This window comes from Perca flavescens, chromosome 16, assembly GCF_004354835.1.
Source record: "Perca flavescens isolate YP-PL-M2 chromosome 16, PFLA_1.0, whole genome shotgun sequence".
Taxonomy (NCBI): Eukaryota; Metazoa; Chordata; class Actinopteri; order Perciformes; family Percidae; genus Perca; species Perca flavescens.
In genome coordinates, this window is record NC_041346.1 from 21098895 (window position 1) to 21119470 (window position 20576).

Below are 20576 nucleotides of genomic sequence, written 5' to 3' on the forward strand. Positions count from 1 at the left end.
ACTGAATAACATGTGCCAGCCGCTACAATCCAGAGGGGCGCTGTTTCACCAAATTGTGGAAACACAATTAAAGGGATATTTCACCGATTAGCATTACGCTTTGTATCAGTAGAAACCCAGTAGTATTTTCGAATGACCGTGCTGTGTGTCTGGAAAAAAAACTCTGATGATGCAAAAATCGTCATTTTGCATCATCGGAGGTTTTTTTGGCCAGAGGCAAGAGACTACAGACAAAAAAAAAGTAAAATAAATTAATAAATATTGTGTGTCTGATTTTTTTCCAGACACAATACAGCTATCTCTCGTATCAGGGGGGACATGAGGGAGGGAAGCACGGTCATTCAAAAATACTACCAGGTTTCTACTGATACAAAGCGTAATGCTAAATCGGTGAAGTATCCCTTTAAAAGATACCACAACGAAATAATAAGAATATCAAAATATGTTTTTGTGAGAATTACAACGATATTTAGTTTAAATAATAAAGGAGTCTTAGATCCAGAGAGAAAATACTACTGCATGTCAGGGCGGGGGCTCGAGAAGGACTTTAGCCAGGATTACAGAAATAAAAGTTAACTTTTCATTAAGCTACTAGCTAAGTGTTAAATTATACTTTCTGTAAATGACGGTCAAAACTATGCTTCTTGAGCACAGCCAGAAAAGCTACAACCTGTATTTATTTATTTATTATTATATAGTCAAGTTTGAACATACTGAGTCTAATAACACTGAGAAAAGCTTATAAAACACTCAAGTGTTTTTCTTAGAAGCTGCTCACTTTCTTGCTTTCTTGTGTAATACATGTTTGTGCTGACTAGAGAAATCTGTAATAGTTATGAAATTATTGCTCTGCAGAATCAGGGTCACCCTGTCTGAGGGAAGTCATGGGTATTACACCATTCCTCTCCCTCACACACACACACACACACACACAAAGCTTCGAGCCGCTTTAGTTGTATTAGCAGGGTTAGGGATTAATGTTGTGAGGGCATGCAGATAGCCGTAAGTTTAAAGTGCATGATGTCAAGGAACAGGGTGTAAAGGGGGTATTCTAATGGTTTTCGGTATAAGTAACTTTTTTCTCAACAAAGTTTTCTTTCTAGGTTTTATAGTGAATACAGTGATACATACAGCAATGTATGCACTGGGCACAGTCATTAATAATAAAACAAAAGCTAAAGAATATAAATATGTATCCTTGGATACACAGGGAGACTTTCAACAGTCGGCTACAAATATTTGCTGTCTTATTTATCACTGTGGATTTGTGTTAATTATTCTAAGTCTGCATTATATTGTATGTGTCTGCTAATACCATACAAATATTTAAGTGTTACATATTGTCTTTTTTCAGTAATTCAGGGATAAGAAAAATAGTTTTATTTATTGCTATTTAACTCTTCCGTAAGAAGGGTTAAACGGACAGGGAGGAAGTGCACATACATACATGCTCCATTTCAGTCCTGCCTCCACCACTGAGTCACTGTCACTAAATATGTTGTTTTGTCTCTTATATTCCTAATAAAATTCTGTTGAACAGAGCGGAGGATTGGGGTTGGATGGCGTGAAGAGTGGGTCTTGTGAATATAGGTCTTTGAGACAGTGTGTGTGGGTAAAGCAGGCTTACAGTAATAATCCTCTTCACAGACACCCATCTGACTAGCAACAGGACGCAGCCCAGACAGACACATGCACACACGCACACACGCACACACACACACACACACACACACACACACACACACACACACACACACACACACACACACACACACACACACACAGAAAGGTTTTGTTGAAAGGAAATGTATTTTGTTTTGTCTTGTTTTTAGAAATACAATAGGTCATAAGTAGGCCATCGTCTCTAATCGCATAGGCCATTCATCTGATATCTAAGATGTCAAAATGAAGTTGTAATCTTCCAGTATATATTCCGGTATTTGTTCATCTCGTCACGTATGGCACCGAATTCTTTGTGTGGTTGTTTGATGTGTTGATACATTCCTTTTGTTTTTATCAGACATTAAAAAAAAAGAGAGCTCATCCAGGAAGCTGGACCCTCTGTTGACTTTATTGGTTCCTGAAATTTGTCATTAATGCTTCCTGGCTGTGATGTCATCAGTCGGTTAATGACAGAGAGGAAGAGGGACATTCGTCCAAAAATAACTCTGACAATTTTAAAAGGCGTAATGAGCCTTTAACGACAGGGACAATGACTTATGACTCTGTCACAGTCTGACTCATTTTGTCTCAGAGGGAAATGCTTTTACAAACCTCAACATGACATCAAAGTCTTTCAGTGACACAATGCTAAGCCAATGTTGACTTTGGTAATAATGAAAGATAATATTCGTCACCAAAACTAAATCAAAAGGTTTTTTAGAGATATTCATTTTGGATTATGCACAAAACCAAAAGAAAAACATAAAAAAAAAAAAACTGAATGAAACCGGCACAAACCCCAAGATACAACAGACTGGGCAAGAAATGTTATTTGTATTTTTTATTTTTATTTTGGCATTTCTTTGTTTCGCATTTATATTAAGCAAAGTGCATCTTATTTTCTTTTTCTCATCAACACATTGCACAATACATAAATAATGATGCATATAAAACGTCTTCATATGTACAATTAATAATATATTTATATATAACATAAAATACATTTTTCGCTTCTTATTTTATTTAATTAAATCTTAGTCATTTATTAAACAAAGTCCGTCAGAATATTATACTTTCTTCTTCTTTCAAAACTTTCTTTTCTCTGTTTGAACCTCTGGAACAAAAAAAGGAAAAGTGGGTGTAGTCTGTTTGTGAGGGGGGGAGCAGAAGATGAAGGGTGGAGGAAAGGAAGAGGAAAGCTGCTGCTATCGGGTGTTGAAGATGACTTCCAACCAACACGGGCAGCTACTGATGAACTGTCTGGTGTAGCACTGTCCCCAGCCTTTCACAAAGCTTATCTGCACCGTGAAGCCTGTGCGAGGCTGCTGCGTGAACTCGTGGTCGTTCGGCCTCTGCAGGCTGCCGGCTTTGTCATAGTCAAAAGCTTTGATGGAGAAACCAGGGAACACCTTGTGCACCAGCAGCGTGCGCGAGTCCGGGTTGTCCAGTGTGGCCGACTTAATGAAGATGGGGTAGCAGCTGCGGTTGTAGACCCACACCCCGTCTGGCTCACGCGTCAGCTGGATGCCATAGCCGATCTTGGCCCGCACCATCTGCACCAGCTGGGACTTGTTGTCGGAACAGAGCTGGCCCAGACAGAAGCCGTTCCCCTGAGGTAGATCATAGAAGATGTCCAGAGAGGGCTCCTGGACTGAGTAGAGGCGCCCGACACGTGTCTTTTCCTCCCAGTATGCCACCACGCACCAATGGGCCCGATCGCCAGACTCCTGCAACGCTAGGGAATCTGAAGGAAACAGAGAGAGAAGGAGATGGTTAGACCTGTGGGAAGCTGCAAAGAAAAGACACGATGACACTGAAACATTAGACAGTAAAAGTACAAAGATGAAGAAGTAAAGAAAATGAGAGGAGAGAAGGAACTAACGATGAGGCTTTCAAATAAAAAACAAAGGCCACACCGGACGACTCAAACATTGCCATTTCTTAAAACTTCTTCCTTATCCCTGTTTTGGTAATTAGAGAAACTAAACTGTCTTACTTAATTTGTACCACACAGGAAAACCATGTTGGAATTTCTGGACTTCAGACAAGAGAACTCAGAGATGCTGGCAGGCGAGTGTCCACACGCAGTACAATATTTGTCTAAGCATTAAATGCTTATCTTCTGTCTGGCTCGCTGTATTTTTGTTGCGGCGTGGCCAACAATGTAGTGACGTCAACCGACAGTCCTGATCATCTCTCTACAGCAACATGCTTCACCCTGCTGGAGGAAATGATAAACTAAATCTTTGAATTCATGCTCAAATATACAAGGCTGCAGCAACTGAGCACAAGTAACTTACACATAAACACATAAACCATTCCCTGTCTACGGTGAAGCACATGGTGTTTAGCTGACGAGCAAGGCAGGCCATTAACCCTCAAACCCTGGTGTCTGAATCGTTGACAAGCTAGGCCTCTCCAGTCTAAAGTTTCCCCTGAGCGTAAAAGAAGTGTAGCATTGGCCATGCTCCAGTTTCCAAGCCCCCTCCCTCTCCCGTCTCCCTTTAGTGTGCCTCCTGTGCCGTCCCTCTCCCCCTTCATATCTCTATTCCACAGAAATCTGGCTCCCAGCTACTCCCTGCTAGAAAAGTGGGAGCCAGTCAGGCGCAAGGGAAATAGAGGGAGACAGAGAGAGTGCAAGAGGAAAGAAAGAGGGGGCGGGGTGGGGATGAGAAGGAATGCTTTTCACATATTTTGACTGTTACTTTTGCAACTTTGCTTCCTCTCCTGATTTTTTAAGCATCTCTTGTGCTTTTAGGGTCATCAACTAATTGCTGCAACTCCTATCAACTGCTCAACAATCTGTTATGCTTCCTCTCCTCTAAACACACACACACACACACACATATACACACAATCACTTGAATCCAGCCACGATGACAGACACATTCAAGGAAAGCTTGAAGAGGGGAAATATATGTGAGGGAAAAAAATTAACACAACCCCTCTCAGAGCCATTTTAGTTGCCCCCGTCCTTCCCAGACCCCCCCTCCCTTTCTCGTTTCATCTGGCGGTGGCTGTGAATGTAACCGGTAATTTGGAAGGTCTCGTCTGAGACAAACTGCAGCGTTAATGCGGCAGAATCTCTGCCGGCCTGAGCAGACTCACCGTGGCCTGTCATTAGCCTTCATTAGACGCAGACATAAAAAAAGGGAAGAAAAAGACAACACTGGGAGAAGAGAGAGAGAAACAGAAAGAGAGGAGGGAGGGGGAAGAAAAACTGAAACCATGCCTTCCATAAAACAAGACGGGCTGTGTTCTTTGAAGTTAGTCGGAGCCGAGCCTCGGGTAGTTTATCGTAAATCCATCCTCATGGGGTGCTGGGGGAAACTAAGTACCCAGCCATCTACCTTAGACTAAATAGAGGGGAAAAGCATTTATCTTTGAGATACAAGACAGAAAGTGTCTCTTGTGTCTGATGTATGACAGAGTCTCCGATCCTGGCCGAGCTCGGCTCTCGGGTCTGTTTTACATGTACATACAGGAACAGCCGCGGTTGATGACGAGAAGGATGCATTGGACTTTCTTAACAGCTGACAGAGGGCCTGCTGGTGGAGCTCACCTGTGGGGCTCTGTGTGTGTTTGTTATTGCTAAGAGAGACAGGGCCTGGCGTCAGAGGTCATTAGAGCGGCTGCCTGTCTGAGCCTGTCATTGCAGCCTGAAAACACCCTGCTATTCAGGACTACGCTAACTGCCCCGCTTCCCCTCCCTCGTCTCCTCTCCTCTCAGAAACTCTGACTGGTAGCAACCACAGAGGAGAGAAAAGCAAGGGAAGGATCAAATCAAAGGTTGAAGAGAGACAGAAAAAAAACACAGGGAAACATGAAGGGCAACAGAAAGGGTCAGCTAGTAAAGTGGTGTAAGAAGTATTCTTATGTGAAGTCCTGTCTCGCCAGAGATAGATTAAAAAAGAATGGTTGACATCGATAATGCGTAGATATATCCTGTCCCTAGTATGGGTCAAGCTCCAAAAAACACTGGATCTTACACGTTTTTCAAACTCTTCCCCGCAGTAACACAAGCTTTAGATGTGAAGTCCAAACTGAGATAACCATGATGACCACTATGACATCATCAGGGGGTTATTTTCTCAGACTTTGGAAAACCTCTCCAAGAGCCACAGAGGGCATTATATGACTGTTTTCACCGACCAAGAGTAAAAAAGCACAACAGTACTTTCCTTTGAAATGTATAATGGAGTAGTAGAATAAATGATGAAGTAATGAAGTATAAAAGGTAGCACAGCAACAGTTTAGATAAGAGCCCGACTGAAAGCTAAAATGAGAGAGAGACAAATGATTCAAAAATATTGGTCACAGTATTCTGTCCAGCTCAAACTATACTTACAGGTAAACAAAACCAAACTATTTTTCTGTTCAATATATCAGCAGAGGAAAAGCCAGACAGGCAGACTCCTCCATCTGTGGGGTGCAGCCTTGTGAAGACTATGTTCACAGCTTGTCCTGACAGCAGATGAGCTTACACTTCATGTGTAATGCTGCTGAACACACACACACACACACACACACACACACACACACACACACGAAGCACCTGAAATAGTGTCAGACCGTAACATGAGGAGCGTGACTGGCAGGCACCTTGCACGCAAACAAAATAAAAATTTAAATTTAGTTAAATGAACCTTGCACATGGAACAAGGTGTATCAATACGGGGCCACTAACATTAATGTGTGTGTGTTTATATATATATATATATATATATATATATATATATATGTGTGTGTGTGTGTGTGTGTGTGTGTGTGTGTGTGTCAGACGGTGTCGTCAGAGTGTCTGCACCGAGTCCGTCTGTCCTTGGAGCGCTGTGTTTCTGTCAGCTCCAGCCTCAGAACACTTACAGAGCTGTCTGTACATTTGTCTGCATGTCTGTCTGCTTTCTGGACGTCTGCCTATCGAAGCATTAGTCCGTCTATCTGTCTGCCGTCCCCACCTGCTCGTTTTCTCTGCAGCCCTTCAGCCTGTGTGTCTCAGGCTTCTCCTCTCTGGAGATAAGCGGGCTAGCTGGCAGCCTGAGGCCATCTGTCACCCCGGCCCTTTCTGCTCTGCTCCAGTCAGATGTCTGCTGCTAGCCTGTCCCAGTCTGGTTTGTCCCTTGGGGTCCACACATAAACCAAATCCAAAAAAAAAGATTTTCCCTGCTGGTCTGCTATGACGTAAGATGAGAGCTAAAAATGTTGATAGACCATTGCTGAAAGATACTGGAGCAGATTGGTTTGCATCATGCTACATGGATAATAAAAATGATAACAGGCCTGGTTCAAAGCGAGTTTTTGTAAATTCTTTGTGCATTGTAAGAAATTTCAACAAGCAGCTAGTGAGAGCTAATGTGGATGTTAGCCATTAGCAACACTGTGCAAAGAAAAACAGCATATTGCTCCCATGTTTTCTAGGTATTTAATGGATGATCAGCTTATGGTCTGTGAGGTAGGAGGGGAGGGGGGCACTGTAAATATCTGTGATTAAATCAACCCAGTGTGCAATGCAAAATATTTAAACCACAGCACAGGGAGGGCGCAATCGGCAAATAGACACACACTGCTCGCTCCCCTGTGGATTTTAATGGTCCAAGGTCTTAAAGAGTGGACACCACGCTAGCTGAGACAATTGGACTTGGTGGAAGGGAGGAGGGATGGCTGAGAGTGGGGGAGGGGAAACGACAGACTGGGCGCTTCTCTCAGGGCCAGTCTGGAAAGGTTAATCATTACCTCTGTCTGACTCCACACACAAGCGCGCACACACACACACACACACACACACACACACACACACACACACACACACACACACACACCAGGTTGCTACTAATACTCAACACAGTCACATGACCTCATGCACACACAATTTTCAACCTTCACTCCTGGACACAACACTATCAACATCGGTAAATAGTGAGGAGGCTCCTGAGACGAGTCTCGTATCGATTCCTAAGAGCCCTGTGTGTGTGTGTGTGTGTGTGTGTGTGTGTGTGTGTGTGTGTGTGTGTGTGTGTGTGTGTGTGTGTGTGTGTGTGCGCGCCGTTTGCCTCAGACATGTAATGACCCTGTCGTCGGCGAGGAATGGGGAAGACATGAAGGAAACAGCTCTAGGTGGAAGGAAGGGCTCTTCATGGTGCCTTATTTTCTAAGTCAACACCCTCTCTCAAGCTGGGGAAAGTCTATTCCAAAAGGTCAAGGGTCACCCTGGAGGCATTCCTTTTGTTCTCTCTGCCACACTGTGTGTGTTCAGCACTGTGTGTGTGTGTGTGTGTGTGTTTCTGCCTGTAATAAAAGCCTGTGCATTTCACTCTCTCCTTGTTCACCTTGTTAACTCATTGAGTTAATACAAGATAAAGTCCTCGACAGTCTGCGTATTGTCTGTTGTGTTCACTCTATTCTTATTCAATGACAGACAACACCTTCAGAAAGAGAAAGGTCAGTGCCTTGCCTTGCATCAGTACAACACCACAGCTTTGTAAATTTAAGCCATCAATTTTTCAGTCTGGTTTTTCTTTTGTTACTGTTGAAGGATAAATGACTCAGCCTACTCTTTTGTGACTGTGACTGGTTACTTGTCGTGCAGAAGTTACTTGTCGTGCGTGCAACATGTAACCAAAATGTCACTAAAATCATGCTAAATTGTGCCGTTTGATCTAAAAAAAGTACTCATCAAAACCTGGCACCTACATTACCCACAATGCAACTTAACCACCAACAGTGTGGATAGAAATTCAGGCCAGAGATAAGAAACAGGCTGCAGAGGTATGGTAAGCTAACATCTTTCTAACTCTTAAAAAAGTGTACTAGGTGGACCTAATTTGCCACCTTTGCGACAACTCTGAAGATGAAATGACACATTATTCAGCCCCAGCCGGTAGATTAATAGACAGACAAATAGATGGTAGTAGCTGACAGAGGAAGTGCCTCTTTAGGGTGGCAGGTTACGTAAGAAAATGTGAAGTCCTTCCCCCCTACTCAGGAAACCTAAATAAGCCCTGATGGCAGGAAAACCACACAGGGGAGTGGCACAGTTTCACTATCTACAGATCTGACTTCTCTAAAAACACAGATAGAGAGAATGAGTTGCAGACACGCCATCTCTAACATGAACCATCTGGCCACGACCGGGAGAAGATAAGGAGAAGAAATGGCGCATGTTTTCCTAAAGCCTCCATCTACAGTATAATTTTTTCTGAGTGGAAGTTTCTGCTATAATTACACGATCCACATATTTTGATGCTGCTCGGGCACAGTAGCATCACAGGAACGTTTCATAATTAATTGGGCAGCAGCATCCATTTGGATCGACATTATCATACAACTACAGCATGATGCTTTTTTCACTAAAAAGGTTCACTGAAGGAACGATCCCCAGCAGCCCAGCTTTCCCAGGGTGACAGGACAAATAGACACAAGGCTAGTTGGATACAAGGTGCCAGGCAGGCTGTAAGATGTCATCAGCTCACTTCTGCAAACACACAAGTCAGAGGATCACTTGCTACGGACAGATTGAAAGACAAGCCGAACAATGACCCACATTGTTGTAGTGCTGAAACACCGTGGGAACTAAATAATACAAACACCGCAAACAGAGAGGCAGACAACCAGCAGAGCCAGTTGTGTGTGCAGTCTGAGCTTTTGTTGTGTTGTTGCTGTTATTAATAATTGTGCATGTCTGTGAATGTGTGTGTGTGTGTGTGTGTGTGTGTGTGTGTGTTTATGCCAGCACTGTGGTCTGTGATAGAGATGTGGCTACAGACAGGGCTGAGCCTGTCAGTGAGATAAAGACACCCCTCCAGTCTGAGTACAACAAAAGACAAACTGACTACATGAATGAGCAGGCGGGAGGGTGGAGACAGCAGCACTGTGTGTCACACTGGAAATCTAACACACACACACACACACACACACAGTTTTACAGGAATGCGTCTCCACTTATTTCCATTTCCGTCTTTATCCTACTAAAGGGGGGTTCTCTCCCTCCCTTCCTCTTTTTCCTTCACACTCAGTCTCTCTTTCATATGTACATACATTGAGGTAATATCAAAATCCACTTCCACAGAGTGACTGCAAACCAAAACAGTGTTCATCTTGTTCTGGGCATCCCTCCAGCTCTGGCTTGGAGCCAAATCTGCATAGCCCACCGTTCAATCCACTGGCTGATGCTAAGGTAGGCTAATGTTTTCAACAGTAAATGGTGTCTTGATGCCACACTGAGAACAATGCAGCATGAAGCATCTCAATCTGAGAAAATCTTTAACACAAACCCAAACAAGCTAGGCACACTTTCCTGTCTTCCCCCCCTCCGTCTCTCCATCCTCCACTGTCTCCGCGTGCTGTTTTTTCGATTTGTGCAGCATAATGACACAGGGTGGGGATCAGAGGACGGCCAAAACCAAAATTAAGTCCCTTGCCAAGAGGCGGCTTGGCTGCTGCGCAAGGAGAGGAAGTGGGGAGTAATGAGAGATCCTGGCCCCGGCACGGAGCGGCCCGGCTCTGCTCAAGTCGCTGGCTGAACACACAGCCTCCAAATTACAGAGAACAGAGCAGAGCTGCCGGCCATCTCTCCCTCCACCCAAAGCCGCCATCTTCTCTCCCTACTCCATTCCTTCCTTTTACTGTTCAAGCATAAGGAAAATCAAGATTCAACATAAGCAGAAACAGTACACCTTCACTTTCTCTTGTTCTCGTTTCTGTAGCAAGTCTACCGGGCTGTAATAGGCGACATTTATATTTCTATCTTTGTAAAAACAAATCATCAATTTCTTTCTTTCTTTTTTGTTTTACTCCCTCCTTCTTTCTGGTTGGTGCACTCCAGTGTTTGTTTTCCGTCAAGAAGAGGCCTCGGCTGCCTCCCTGTCTGCTCCCCTTTTCCTCAAAGACATGAGGTCATATCCTGTGCAGCCCTTTCCTTTGCCCGCTAACCCAAACAAGGCAGGAATGCCGAGAGCGAGGAGGGAGACTGAGGGCGCTCTGTTTCTGACTTGAGCTGATGATTGCTGGAAGTTAGCTTCCTATAAAATTCTAAGATTGTGTCTTAGGTATAACTTCCTGTAAATAACTCACAGGCTTTTTCTCACACTGCGTTTTCACCAAAAATGGGCTGTTTCTTTGGGGCCTTCCAGATGACAGCAGAACTAGTTTGATTTAATGAGCCGAGGTGCCAAGACTAAATGTAATCTCTGTCAGAGCCCCTGATGAAGGTTATACCTCCAGCCGATTCACTGGATGACTAATTGACAGACTGAAGGGTTGGCCGACTGTCTGTCGAGCGAGGTGACTGGCTGGTGGTATAAGAATACAACTCAGCCTAAATTTAACCTGCAGTGGGAGGAAGCGCCTGTGTGACAGTCGGCCGTGCGCCAGGGCTTGCACCAGGTCATTCTATCTGCCCATCTGTGTGTATGTGTGAAAATGCGCGTGTGTGTGCGTACATGTCACTGCAGCCTTACTGGATCTTCTTACACACAGGCACTTCGGGTCAGTCCCCGATGGCACCAGCAAGCACGCCAACAGACATACACACGCACACCGATGCTACACATCCAATAAGAGCTAGGCATGAGCTCTTTAAAGAAGAGTTTTTACACTGGTAATTGATCTACAATACTACTACTCACAACTAACAAAAACAGGATAGAAAGCTAGCACTGAATATTTGGTCAGATTCATAATACCCTTTACTTACTCTTTGATCAGATTGTTCCAGACTCAAGTCAAAATCTGCTTGTGATTAAACATTCACACACAAGAACATTTGGATTTTTTGTTAAGTGAAAACCTGTCTAAATTTGTCAAAGTATTATTTCTGTATTTGTCCCAGAATTCAAGCAGCACTAGAATATAATGTTTTTTAAATGATACCCAGGCCTTGTACGCACACATTAACACTTTGTCACACAAAACCTGTGTCTAGTCAAGCTATAGGAGTTCTTTTATTGTAGACAACTTGTTCCAGACCTCTTTGAACTTGGCAACATGGACGTCTGGCTACGTGTGTGCCACCAAAGCGGGTCATAAACAATCTACGGTAGTCTCTAACAAGTTTAAATATTACTTAAAACTCCACAGATTCATAACCAACAATCCAGCTCCCTCTTAACCCTGACCTGATCTCCCATTTCCAAATCTGTCTCTTGATCTCGAACTCTTCAGTTCCTGAGTGAACCCAAACCTCTGAGCTAAGTCCTCACGCCAGCTCAAACCAAGATCAGCACCCTGACTCCCAGTTCCAGCCCCCCCCCACCCACCGCGCCTCCTCCTACTCCTCTTCCCTCCACTCTTCCCTCCTCTCTGCTCTGTTCCAAGCTTATGACGTGAGCCAGCAAGAGGAGCTTTGGAGCTGGTAGCCTGGCAGGCAGCCTAGTTTGAATTTGTGCTTGTCGCTGTCGCAGCTCACTTAACTCCTTCCAGTCTGGACGGTCTTGGCTTAATTTCAACATGGATAAACAAGGAGAATAAATAAGGATGGGAGATGAGGATGTTATCTCTAACCTCATATCATCAGCTTTGTCTGAACTGTGTTTTGTAGATGAATGAGGATCTCTTTTGGATACTTTTTTGCTCTTGCTAAAGTATAACTCCATAGAAGGGCTAAAGCTGGTTCACCAATCCACCATTATTTTACTACAATGCTAAAAAGTAACAAGCAAAACTCTTGCCGTCTTTAAGTCTTTGCCCCCCTCCTTCCCTGAAAGCCACCCTCCTCTCTCTTCCTTCTTCATCTCTGTAAATATGTCTGAAGAAGAACATAAAAATGGCAGAGTGAGTGAATTAGAAGGTCAGCAGCGGGCCTCTGGGAGAGCCATGTTTCTTTTGTCAGGGCCCCAGAGAGAGGGAGCAAAAGGAGGGAAGCAGGGAGAGAGGGCGAGTCTGAGGGGAGGGGGGTGGGGACAGGAGGAATGGAGCAGCCTTTTTTTCTTGGCTCGCCAGGGAAATCATGAGGGCAGAGAGCTTCGGCCATCCCGCCCTGGCCTTTCTACCTCTACTGCTTTACTGAGGAGGCCCATTCACTGGAGCACTGGCTGCCGCTGCCATGTCATCCTCGCCAGGAAGGAAAACAGGGGAGGAGGAGGAGGGTACGCCTTTCTGAGGGAGGGACGCAGTAAGGGAGGGAGCATGGGGGCGCCTGTTAAGACTCCAGTTCTAGGGTTTCACAGTTTGAACTTGGTCTAAAATGTGTCTTTAGTTAATGCACAAAGGGAGGACTTTAGTGTCCATCTGAAGGTGTGGAGGAGAAGAGGGGAAGGAGAAGAGCAGAGATGGAATTTTAGTTGTTCTTGTAAGCACTGCTCCAATCTCTTCCCCCATCTAACATATGGGTGAAATCCTTTCTGGGTCGCAGAGGGAATTTTCATTGCAATACTGCCAGTGGCCACTGGACAAAATCAGCGGAAAGGCTGAACACTGTTTGTGGGGACCTGAGCCAACCCCCCTACCACCAAACAAAGGAGGGGGGGAAATGGGCAGTGAACACCAACTGACATAAAACAGGCTTTAAAGGCCCAGTAATGAGAACCATCTGAGGCAAAGGAAAGCAGAGAACAGCACAGAGCAATCTTAGGCAGCTGAGAGCAAACTCTCTCTCTTTCTCTCTCTCTCTCTCGTGCACACCATCTTACTCTGTAGCCTGCGGACAGGGGCTGGGTAAGGAAAGCAACGCTGCCAAAGGGGATTATGGGAGAAAAGCTGAGGAAGCCCGAAACACGTCCTGCATGAGAGATGGAAGAAATAAAGGCTCCTGTGTCTCATTCTTATCCACACACAGAGCCCAGAGGAGTGTTTACTGTCCACAAAGACATCCCCTGTATGCACAAACACACCCAAACAAACACTCTCATGTCAGTTGAAGCCTCTTTTTTGCTGCTATTTTTCCCACAATACCGCACGCAAAGAGCATATCCTTCTCCACACAACAGTTTGCCGTGTTTGTCTTCCATTACAACATAACATGAAGAGGAGAATAGAAGAGTGTTGTTCAAAAAGCCAGGAGGGAGGAATTTCTGTGGAGAAATACACCACCCTTCTTCACTGGCTTTTTTTTTTTTTTTTTTTTTTATTACAGAGGGGAAGCAGTGGCCCCCACGATCACTGCCTCCTCATCATCACAAGTATGGAGGAGAGATAAGCGTGTGTTTTGAGAGGAATGCACAGGAAAAGGTAAAGAAAACAGAGGAGGAAAATATTATGACTTTCAAAAAGGAGGGACAGTAGAAAAAGATGGGAAATCTATTTGTAGAAATATTTACCTGAAAGCCCCACAGGGGCCGAGTATGTCGTTCCCCCAGTATCACTGGATGAAGGTCCAGAGTCTGGAGAATCTAATGGAAAGAGAGAAAGAGATACTTTGAATTAGCACTGTGTGTGTTCCTGTGTGTGTGTGTGTGTGTGTGTGTGTGTGTGTGTGTGTGTGTGTGTGTGTGTGTGTGTGTGTAGGGGAGAAAGCAAAGCAGCAGCTGTGAGACCGTCAATCATTCCGGTGAAATCAAAGCCGTATGAAGACGCTGACGACGAAGCTCACACTCTCACACACTCTCACACACACAGAGAAGATTTACAGAGGAGAGTCTCTTACACCCCCTGATAATCCACCCATAATCCACTGCTTCAGGAGGAACGTTAGCCCAGCATCTCTGCATAGATGAGCTGTTGATCTGGTAGGAGCTGTGTTTTTTCTGCTAACGACTGAGGCAAGGGTTCGGGTTGGAGACTTCTGATCCCACCTCAATAATCAAATGTGTTCTGGGTCTCATCTTTTAATCCAAACTGGATTAATATTATTCCTGCTCCTGATTTTCTCTCTAAAGACAGAGCAATATGAGCGTAAACGGCAACAGCAAAGGTGTATCAGAAATGTTTCTATATCAAGTTATAAATGTGTTTGTTACTGCCTTTGCAGACAGAGATGAGAAAGACCTTGAAAGCTGTCCACTGTAATGTACGCACAGCACACTAGCAGGCAGACAAGAGAAGAAAAACTACTCATTATCTCTGTCTCCCTCTCTTTGCATTTGAATGCTTAACTCCCACAAAGACTTGTAATGTTGACTAGTTTCAACATGACCAATGAATGGGGCTTTAACAAAAAACGCTGTGTGTCGAGCGCAGCAGTACACCGCTGGGAGCCGGCAAGCTCTGCTGCAGCGCTGCTGCTGGTAGCTTGGTATTCATTCTTGCTGCACGTCAACGCTGCGCTACACCTTCTATCCATCCATTGAACCACAGAGTGTGGTGGTGATCGCCTCCACTCACAGCAAGCCACGCATGTTACTTTTGCATTAAAGTACGTACAGAAATACAGTAAGAAGGGGGTCAGTATGCGAGGAGGATGGCATTTCTGTTTAATAATTCCACTCTCCTGCTAACAGATCGTCTCATTGGCTCATCCTGTTTGATCGAGCAGAATTGCAGCAGCAAAGAAGTAATAAAGCAAACAGCGACTAGAGCAGTTTCACTGCGAGCCCTCCTCCCCGCCACCCTGCCCCATCCGGACGCGGCCCGTGCTGCTTGTGGTCACAGTAACGAGATGCACAGGCATAGCCCGAGCCTGCCTCACTTTCATTGGCTGCCAGCAGCCTTTGCCCTGGTCTCCCGGGCAACAGTTCACAGCTGACCACAGGGTTGAGGGGGCATCAGAGAGAACGTGCTAAACAGTGTGTGAGTTATATTCCCCAGAGCTGGAACAAGGTAGCTTTTTTACATCTCAGCTGCTTTCATACTGACCGCCACTGCTAGAGCGGACAGGCACCCTGACACATATAACCCCACACTTCCTGCTCACTGGAATCATAAAAATCATCATCATAAAATCTAGCGCTCTTCCGCCTTATGCAGATATTTTACAACATCTCATCGACTTACAGAAGTTATCCATGCAGATTTTCTGAATGTCATCATGATTTAACACAGCCTAATACAAAGCAAATACAGAGAGGAGTATAGAAAATTGTAATAGCCTCCAGTAATGAGAAGGAGTTGATGATTGACAGCTCCCCGAGGCCACTGGGGGGTAAGCTCATCTGTCCTCTGTGTGTGTCTGTACTCTCCAGTCTGCTCCATTGTCCTATTAATAAATGTTGTCTTACATCTTCCTTTGCCAATACAGACAAACATACAGACACTCCTTTGATTTTATATATTTTGTGAAAGTACCAATAGTCAACCCTACTATATCGCCGCATTATTGACATTGATGTATTTGGTCAAAAATATTGTGATATTTGATTTTTTTCCATATCGCCCAGCTCTAATTAAAACTACTTTTTAAGCACAAACTTGGGGAGACACTTAAGCAACCTGATGATATTTTCCTCACCTTTTTCTGTTCTTGTTGGCTACATTTTATTCCCACACAGTCAAACCAATTCAAGTTTTTGCAGTTTTTTTCCAAGAGGCGAAACAGGGTGGTAACATGGGTTTCATAATAATTTCCTTTGTCGGCATCCAGCTTGCATTTCCTATTTACTTTCTTGTTTCCTTTCTTCACTGGAACGTTTCCAACTGAACGCTAGCTCTACCCGGAGACAGACGCCACGTCAGGAGGAGGTTGACTATGAAGGGGATTTCACTAATGATCATGTAAGATCAATTCTGGTTGTATTTAAAGTTCTGGACGTGCTTTTCAGGTAAAACAATATCGTGGAAGCCTGGTAAATAAAGACAGAGAGAAGGCGGGCTTTGATGAACCACAGCTGCAGCTGCAATGACTTCCTATTGTTTCCACTCACTGAAAGCCACTTTCTCCTTCTCTTGACTAACTGGCTGACTGGCTGGTCATGACTGGTCATTGTTCAACGCTAAGCTTTTCCTGCACTGACAGATGGAAGGACGGAGGTAAATGAGCAAATAAGCAAGGGGGTGAAAAACCCAAAACTTTATGTCTTTGTCACCCTCTCTGTGACTCTTGTTCTCTTTATCCCCCAGTCTCACACTTCTCTGGTTATAGCCTGAAATCTAACACACTCCAATACTGACTTAATAGACAATGACAACCCGATGCCACTTTCCGGCAGTGGGGAATAGGATGACAACCACAGCAGCATGTAGAGTCTGGCACAGGTGGAGGGAGAAAACAATAAAGCAAGACCGAAGCTTGATGGGGGAGGGGGGGGGGGAGGACAGTTGGGCAATCAGTGGAAGAAATTCCACATACACATATGCATGCCCAAGCCTTAAACCAATACAAATCAAAAAAGAGATGTGGAGCAGTGACACAGACCCACACACACACAAGTCCTAAACCGTAATCTGATTAATTCAGTTGATAAAGGCAGGCTGGCTCCAAAGGCAACGCTGTCTGTGCCGCAATTTAAAATAGATAGATGGACACACAAACAAACACCCATACAACTTTCCCTCCCCCCCCATCAGACACAAACACACACCCTGGTGACATGCCAGTCTATAGCTGGTATCTCAACTTTGTGTTGCTTTGCCCTGGCTACCAGCCATGCTAGAACTGCCCAGCCAGCCAGGCGTGCCTCTCCACTGCTATCATAAATCACAACATAACATGGAGGAGCTGTTTCCTACACAAACACACACACACACACACACACACACACACCAGGGGAAGTGTGTAATACCATATGCATATGTAATGTCAGACAACACGTAAACATTCATGAATACAAGATGGCCTTTTAGATTTGTATGTTTTGCAGGAAATAAAAATATGCATTTATGTATGTGTAAATCAAGCTCACCTGGTGGTTTAAGATAGTCCATGGGATAGCGTGAATATGGAGGAGGAGGAGACTCTGCATGGAGTGAAAAAAAGAAGCAGAGCATGAGAAACAAACAAGGGAGAGATCTTAACTTTATGATAAGAGTTGTCATTCTTCTGGGAAAGGTTTTGTGTCTGTCAGCTCAGCCTGAAGAGGCAGGCAGGGAGGCCGGCGGCTATTGCCTTTCATTGGCAGGCAGATAAACAGGGGGCCGCCTGGCGCCAGGAGGGCCACTATCAGCGTCTAGGACAAACTGAGATACGGGCCTCTTTTGGCCCGGAACGCCAAGCACACACACACACACACACACACACACACACACACACACACACACAAGCCCTGGAAACTTCATCGTGGAAAGACTGTAAAGCCCTGGATGAGTCGCTTTGCACTTTGGAAATGCCAATTGTGAAATGTTGAAATACCAGATGGGCTGTTTGTTGGAAAAGCGGGGCTTTGATGAAGTTCACAATATCCTGATTTAAGGTGGAAAAAACAGCTCGTGTGTGCCCAAAAAACACGTTAAATTCGGGATGCAGCCTTATAAAGAAATCAACATATTTGGCATATAAAAAACACAATCAAGCGATAAATCGTCTTAATAACAATTGACTGAAAAAAAAAAAGATAGGCTACGTGATGTGACTGTTTCAATGTAAGATGCCAAATTCAATGATACCACACCGCCGAAAAGATGAAGAGGACCACTTGGCACGCTTTCAACATTGGTCAAGTTTGGCCTTATGGAAACTGAAGACAACTGTGCCAAGAGAGGTGATGTCATTTGAATTAGGCTAATTATCCCTTTAAGAGTCTGGTAATTCTTTGACATAATGACACGGTGTCTGAATTTGTACTTGATGTAAAATGAGGCCCGACCACCAGAGACTTAAACGCAATTTCAGAACTTTTGTTTTGAGGATGAGGTTATTATAAAAATCAAGCTCACCGAGTTCACAAAGTCTGCTCATGTGGTGCGGGTTGCAGCAAACGAGCTCTGGATTGATTTTCCCGTAGGATTCACAGCAAGACAGCCTCTTCAGCTCCGAGGAATGCCTGAGGTCCGGCCACCTGAACACTTTGTAGAGCAGCATGGGGAGAGAGTAAGACTGTTGACCCACTTTGGCGTCCACTTTGCTGGGCAGGAGCAAGCACGGGCTTCGGGCACCCCCCTTGGACTCCACCGCCTGTAAAAGCACCTCTAATTGTTTCTCTTTGATCTTTTTCAGTATCGAGTGGGTCAACGCCTTCAATTCAGCCTCCGTCCCGGCGTTGGACTTGGCCAACTTTGTCGTTTTGCCCATGCAGCAGCCCCCGGAGCCATGCGTCCCTCTATCCGCCTCCCCGTCGCCCTCCACGGGCGCACGACTCCTCCAGAGTCGCCGGACGAGCCCCGATCGTTTGGTCCTAAACATGCGGGACGAAAAGAGGGTTCCCCGGCTAAAAAACGAGCATGGTGTCCGCAAATCATGAAGATTCCGGGATCCGAGTCCAGGCAATGATAAGCAGCCTGAGAAAATACGGTGGAAAAACTGCGAGCTGGATGAGCAGAGGAAATCTGTAGCATACGCCAGTCTCTGTTGCCTTCTCCTGCAGACTTGATCACCGAAAAGCAGTCGAGGTTCCCGGCACAGTCAGCTTTCCCTCCTGGGATAAATAACCATCACGTCCGGCGTTTAAGACTAGCCTATACAAATGAATCTAGCAGTTTAATACACCTTTGCTACACAGCAGCATATAGCCTGAATGGGTTACAATTATTCACTTGGTGATGTGCAGCATATAGCGCTGTGAACTGACCCCTTTAAAACACACTCCGTGCCGATTTTCAGCATTAGGCTAAAACTGTCAGAACACCTTTTTTATATATATCTATGCGCATTAGCTGTAGTGGAAATTAGACAAACTGAGGCCTAATTAAGCCTAAACGCTATCCCAATTATCCCATGAAAACCGGAGCTCGCCGCCGTGTCTTCAAGAGCATTAATCCACAAAATCCTTGATCCGACTGCAGAGTGTAGGGCTCTCCGGCAGGCTCGCGGAGGCTTTTTTTATCCGTTACCGTCTAAATATGCCACTCGTCTGCAGAGGATGTGGTCTGCTGGCAAGGATGAGCCTCGTCCAAAGAGGGAGCAAATCCAGGACTGATTCTCTAACCCGAGTTGAGTTGCGTTTGAAAGCCCGAGAGAAAGAGAGAGAGAGAGAGAGATACCCTCGGGTTACGTCCACGCACCGAGCCTCGTAACCTATTTTAGTAGTCGAATCGAAAGATTAAATAATCCAACCTCGTATCTCACACGAAGTTTCCGTGTCTGAGTGTGGAAGAAAGCGAGACAACGAGTGATCTCGAGGGGGGCAGAAGGCTCTCTGTCTGTAAGTGAGGCGAACGGTTTGGGTGCCCTTGCTCCGTCTCCAGTGCGCATTGACGCGCCCGGTCACGTGTGTGTCTAGACACCCTGTCGCTTAAAAGAAATGTGATTGTGCTGCGCAAACAACAGATCAAGCAGAGCCCACAGCGCACACACACATACAGGCACGCACACACGCGCGCGCGCGCACACACACGCACACACAAAGAGGGAGGAGTGGGAAAGTTAACATTTTCCCAGAAAAGTTGACAAAGTGTAACGTTGAGGATACGAGGACGAGGTTGGGAAACTAAAGCAGTTTGGCCAAACAATACTCTCAATTCTAGACATTTCTGTTAAACTTCTGAATGTTAAATACATGGTAAAATTGAGGATACCTAATCTAGTGTAGGCCATCTGTGCCTTATTAAAGCTTTATTCAATGAGTTTAAATGACATGAAATTTAAACAAAAGTACAACTCTTAAAGTTTTCAACTTTTGGACATTTTAGTGCTATTAATGTCTGATCCTGAGGCGAACAAGCGATAGATAATGTGTGCCTGCGAGCCTCTACTTAGGGTAGCAAAGACAAAACGCCATCATGTCCGAAACACGGATTAGAGCGCGCTACTGCCGCCCGCTGGACGTTTATCTTTCAGATGGGACAAACACAAGTGTCCTTTGAGTTTGTTGAGTTTTCGAGTAAAGCGGTCCATCGGCTGAGGATCAACGTTATTTCATGCCTGACACAGTAAATATAGAACAGGATCTCACCACTTACTGTCTTCATACGCTAAATCCATTTATTGTGGCACGCGCAATGGTTTTAATTTGATCAAT

The 20576-nt window shown here is 44.9% G+C and overlaps 1 protein-coding gene across 1 annotated transcript; it reads right to left on the minus strand.

The window, feature by feature from the left end:
* Nucleotides 1-2522: 2522 nt before the first annotated feature.
* On the minus strand, nt 2523-19836 carry smad7 (SMAD family member 7). The gene is made up of 4 exons (XM_028601914.1): nt 18337-19836; nt 17367-17420; nt 13911-13982; nt 2523-3406 (listed from the first exon to the last, which is right to left on the minus strand). The coding sequence occupies exons 1-4, from the start codon at nt 18800-18802 to the stop codon at nt 2868-2870; spliced, it is 1131 nt and encodes a 376-aa protein (XP_028457715.1). The 5' UTR covers nt 18803-19836; the 3' UTR covers nt 2523-2867.
* Between the last annotated feature and the right edge of the window lie 740 nt (nt 19837-20576).

Excerpts from the sequence above, each read along its gene's own strand:
- smad7 (XM_028601914.1), bottom strand. The coding sequence starts at position 18,802 with ATGTTTAGGACCAAACGATCGGGGCTCGTCCGGCGACTCTGGAGGAGT. Across the intron at positions 13,983-17,366 it reads GGACTATCTTAAACCACCAG|ATTCTCCAGACTCTGGACCT; the intron begins GTGAGCTTGATT and ends TCTTTCCATTAG. Across the intron at positions 3,407-13,910 it reads GGCCCCTGTGGGGCTTTCAG|ATTCCCTAGCGTTGCAGGAG; the intron begins GTAAATATTTCT and ends TGTTTCCTTCAG.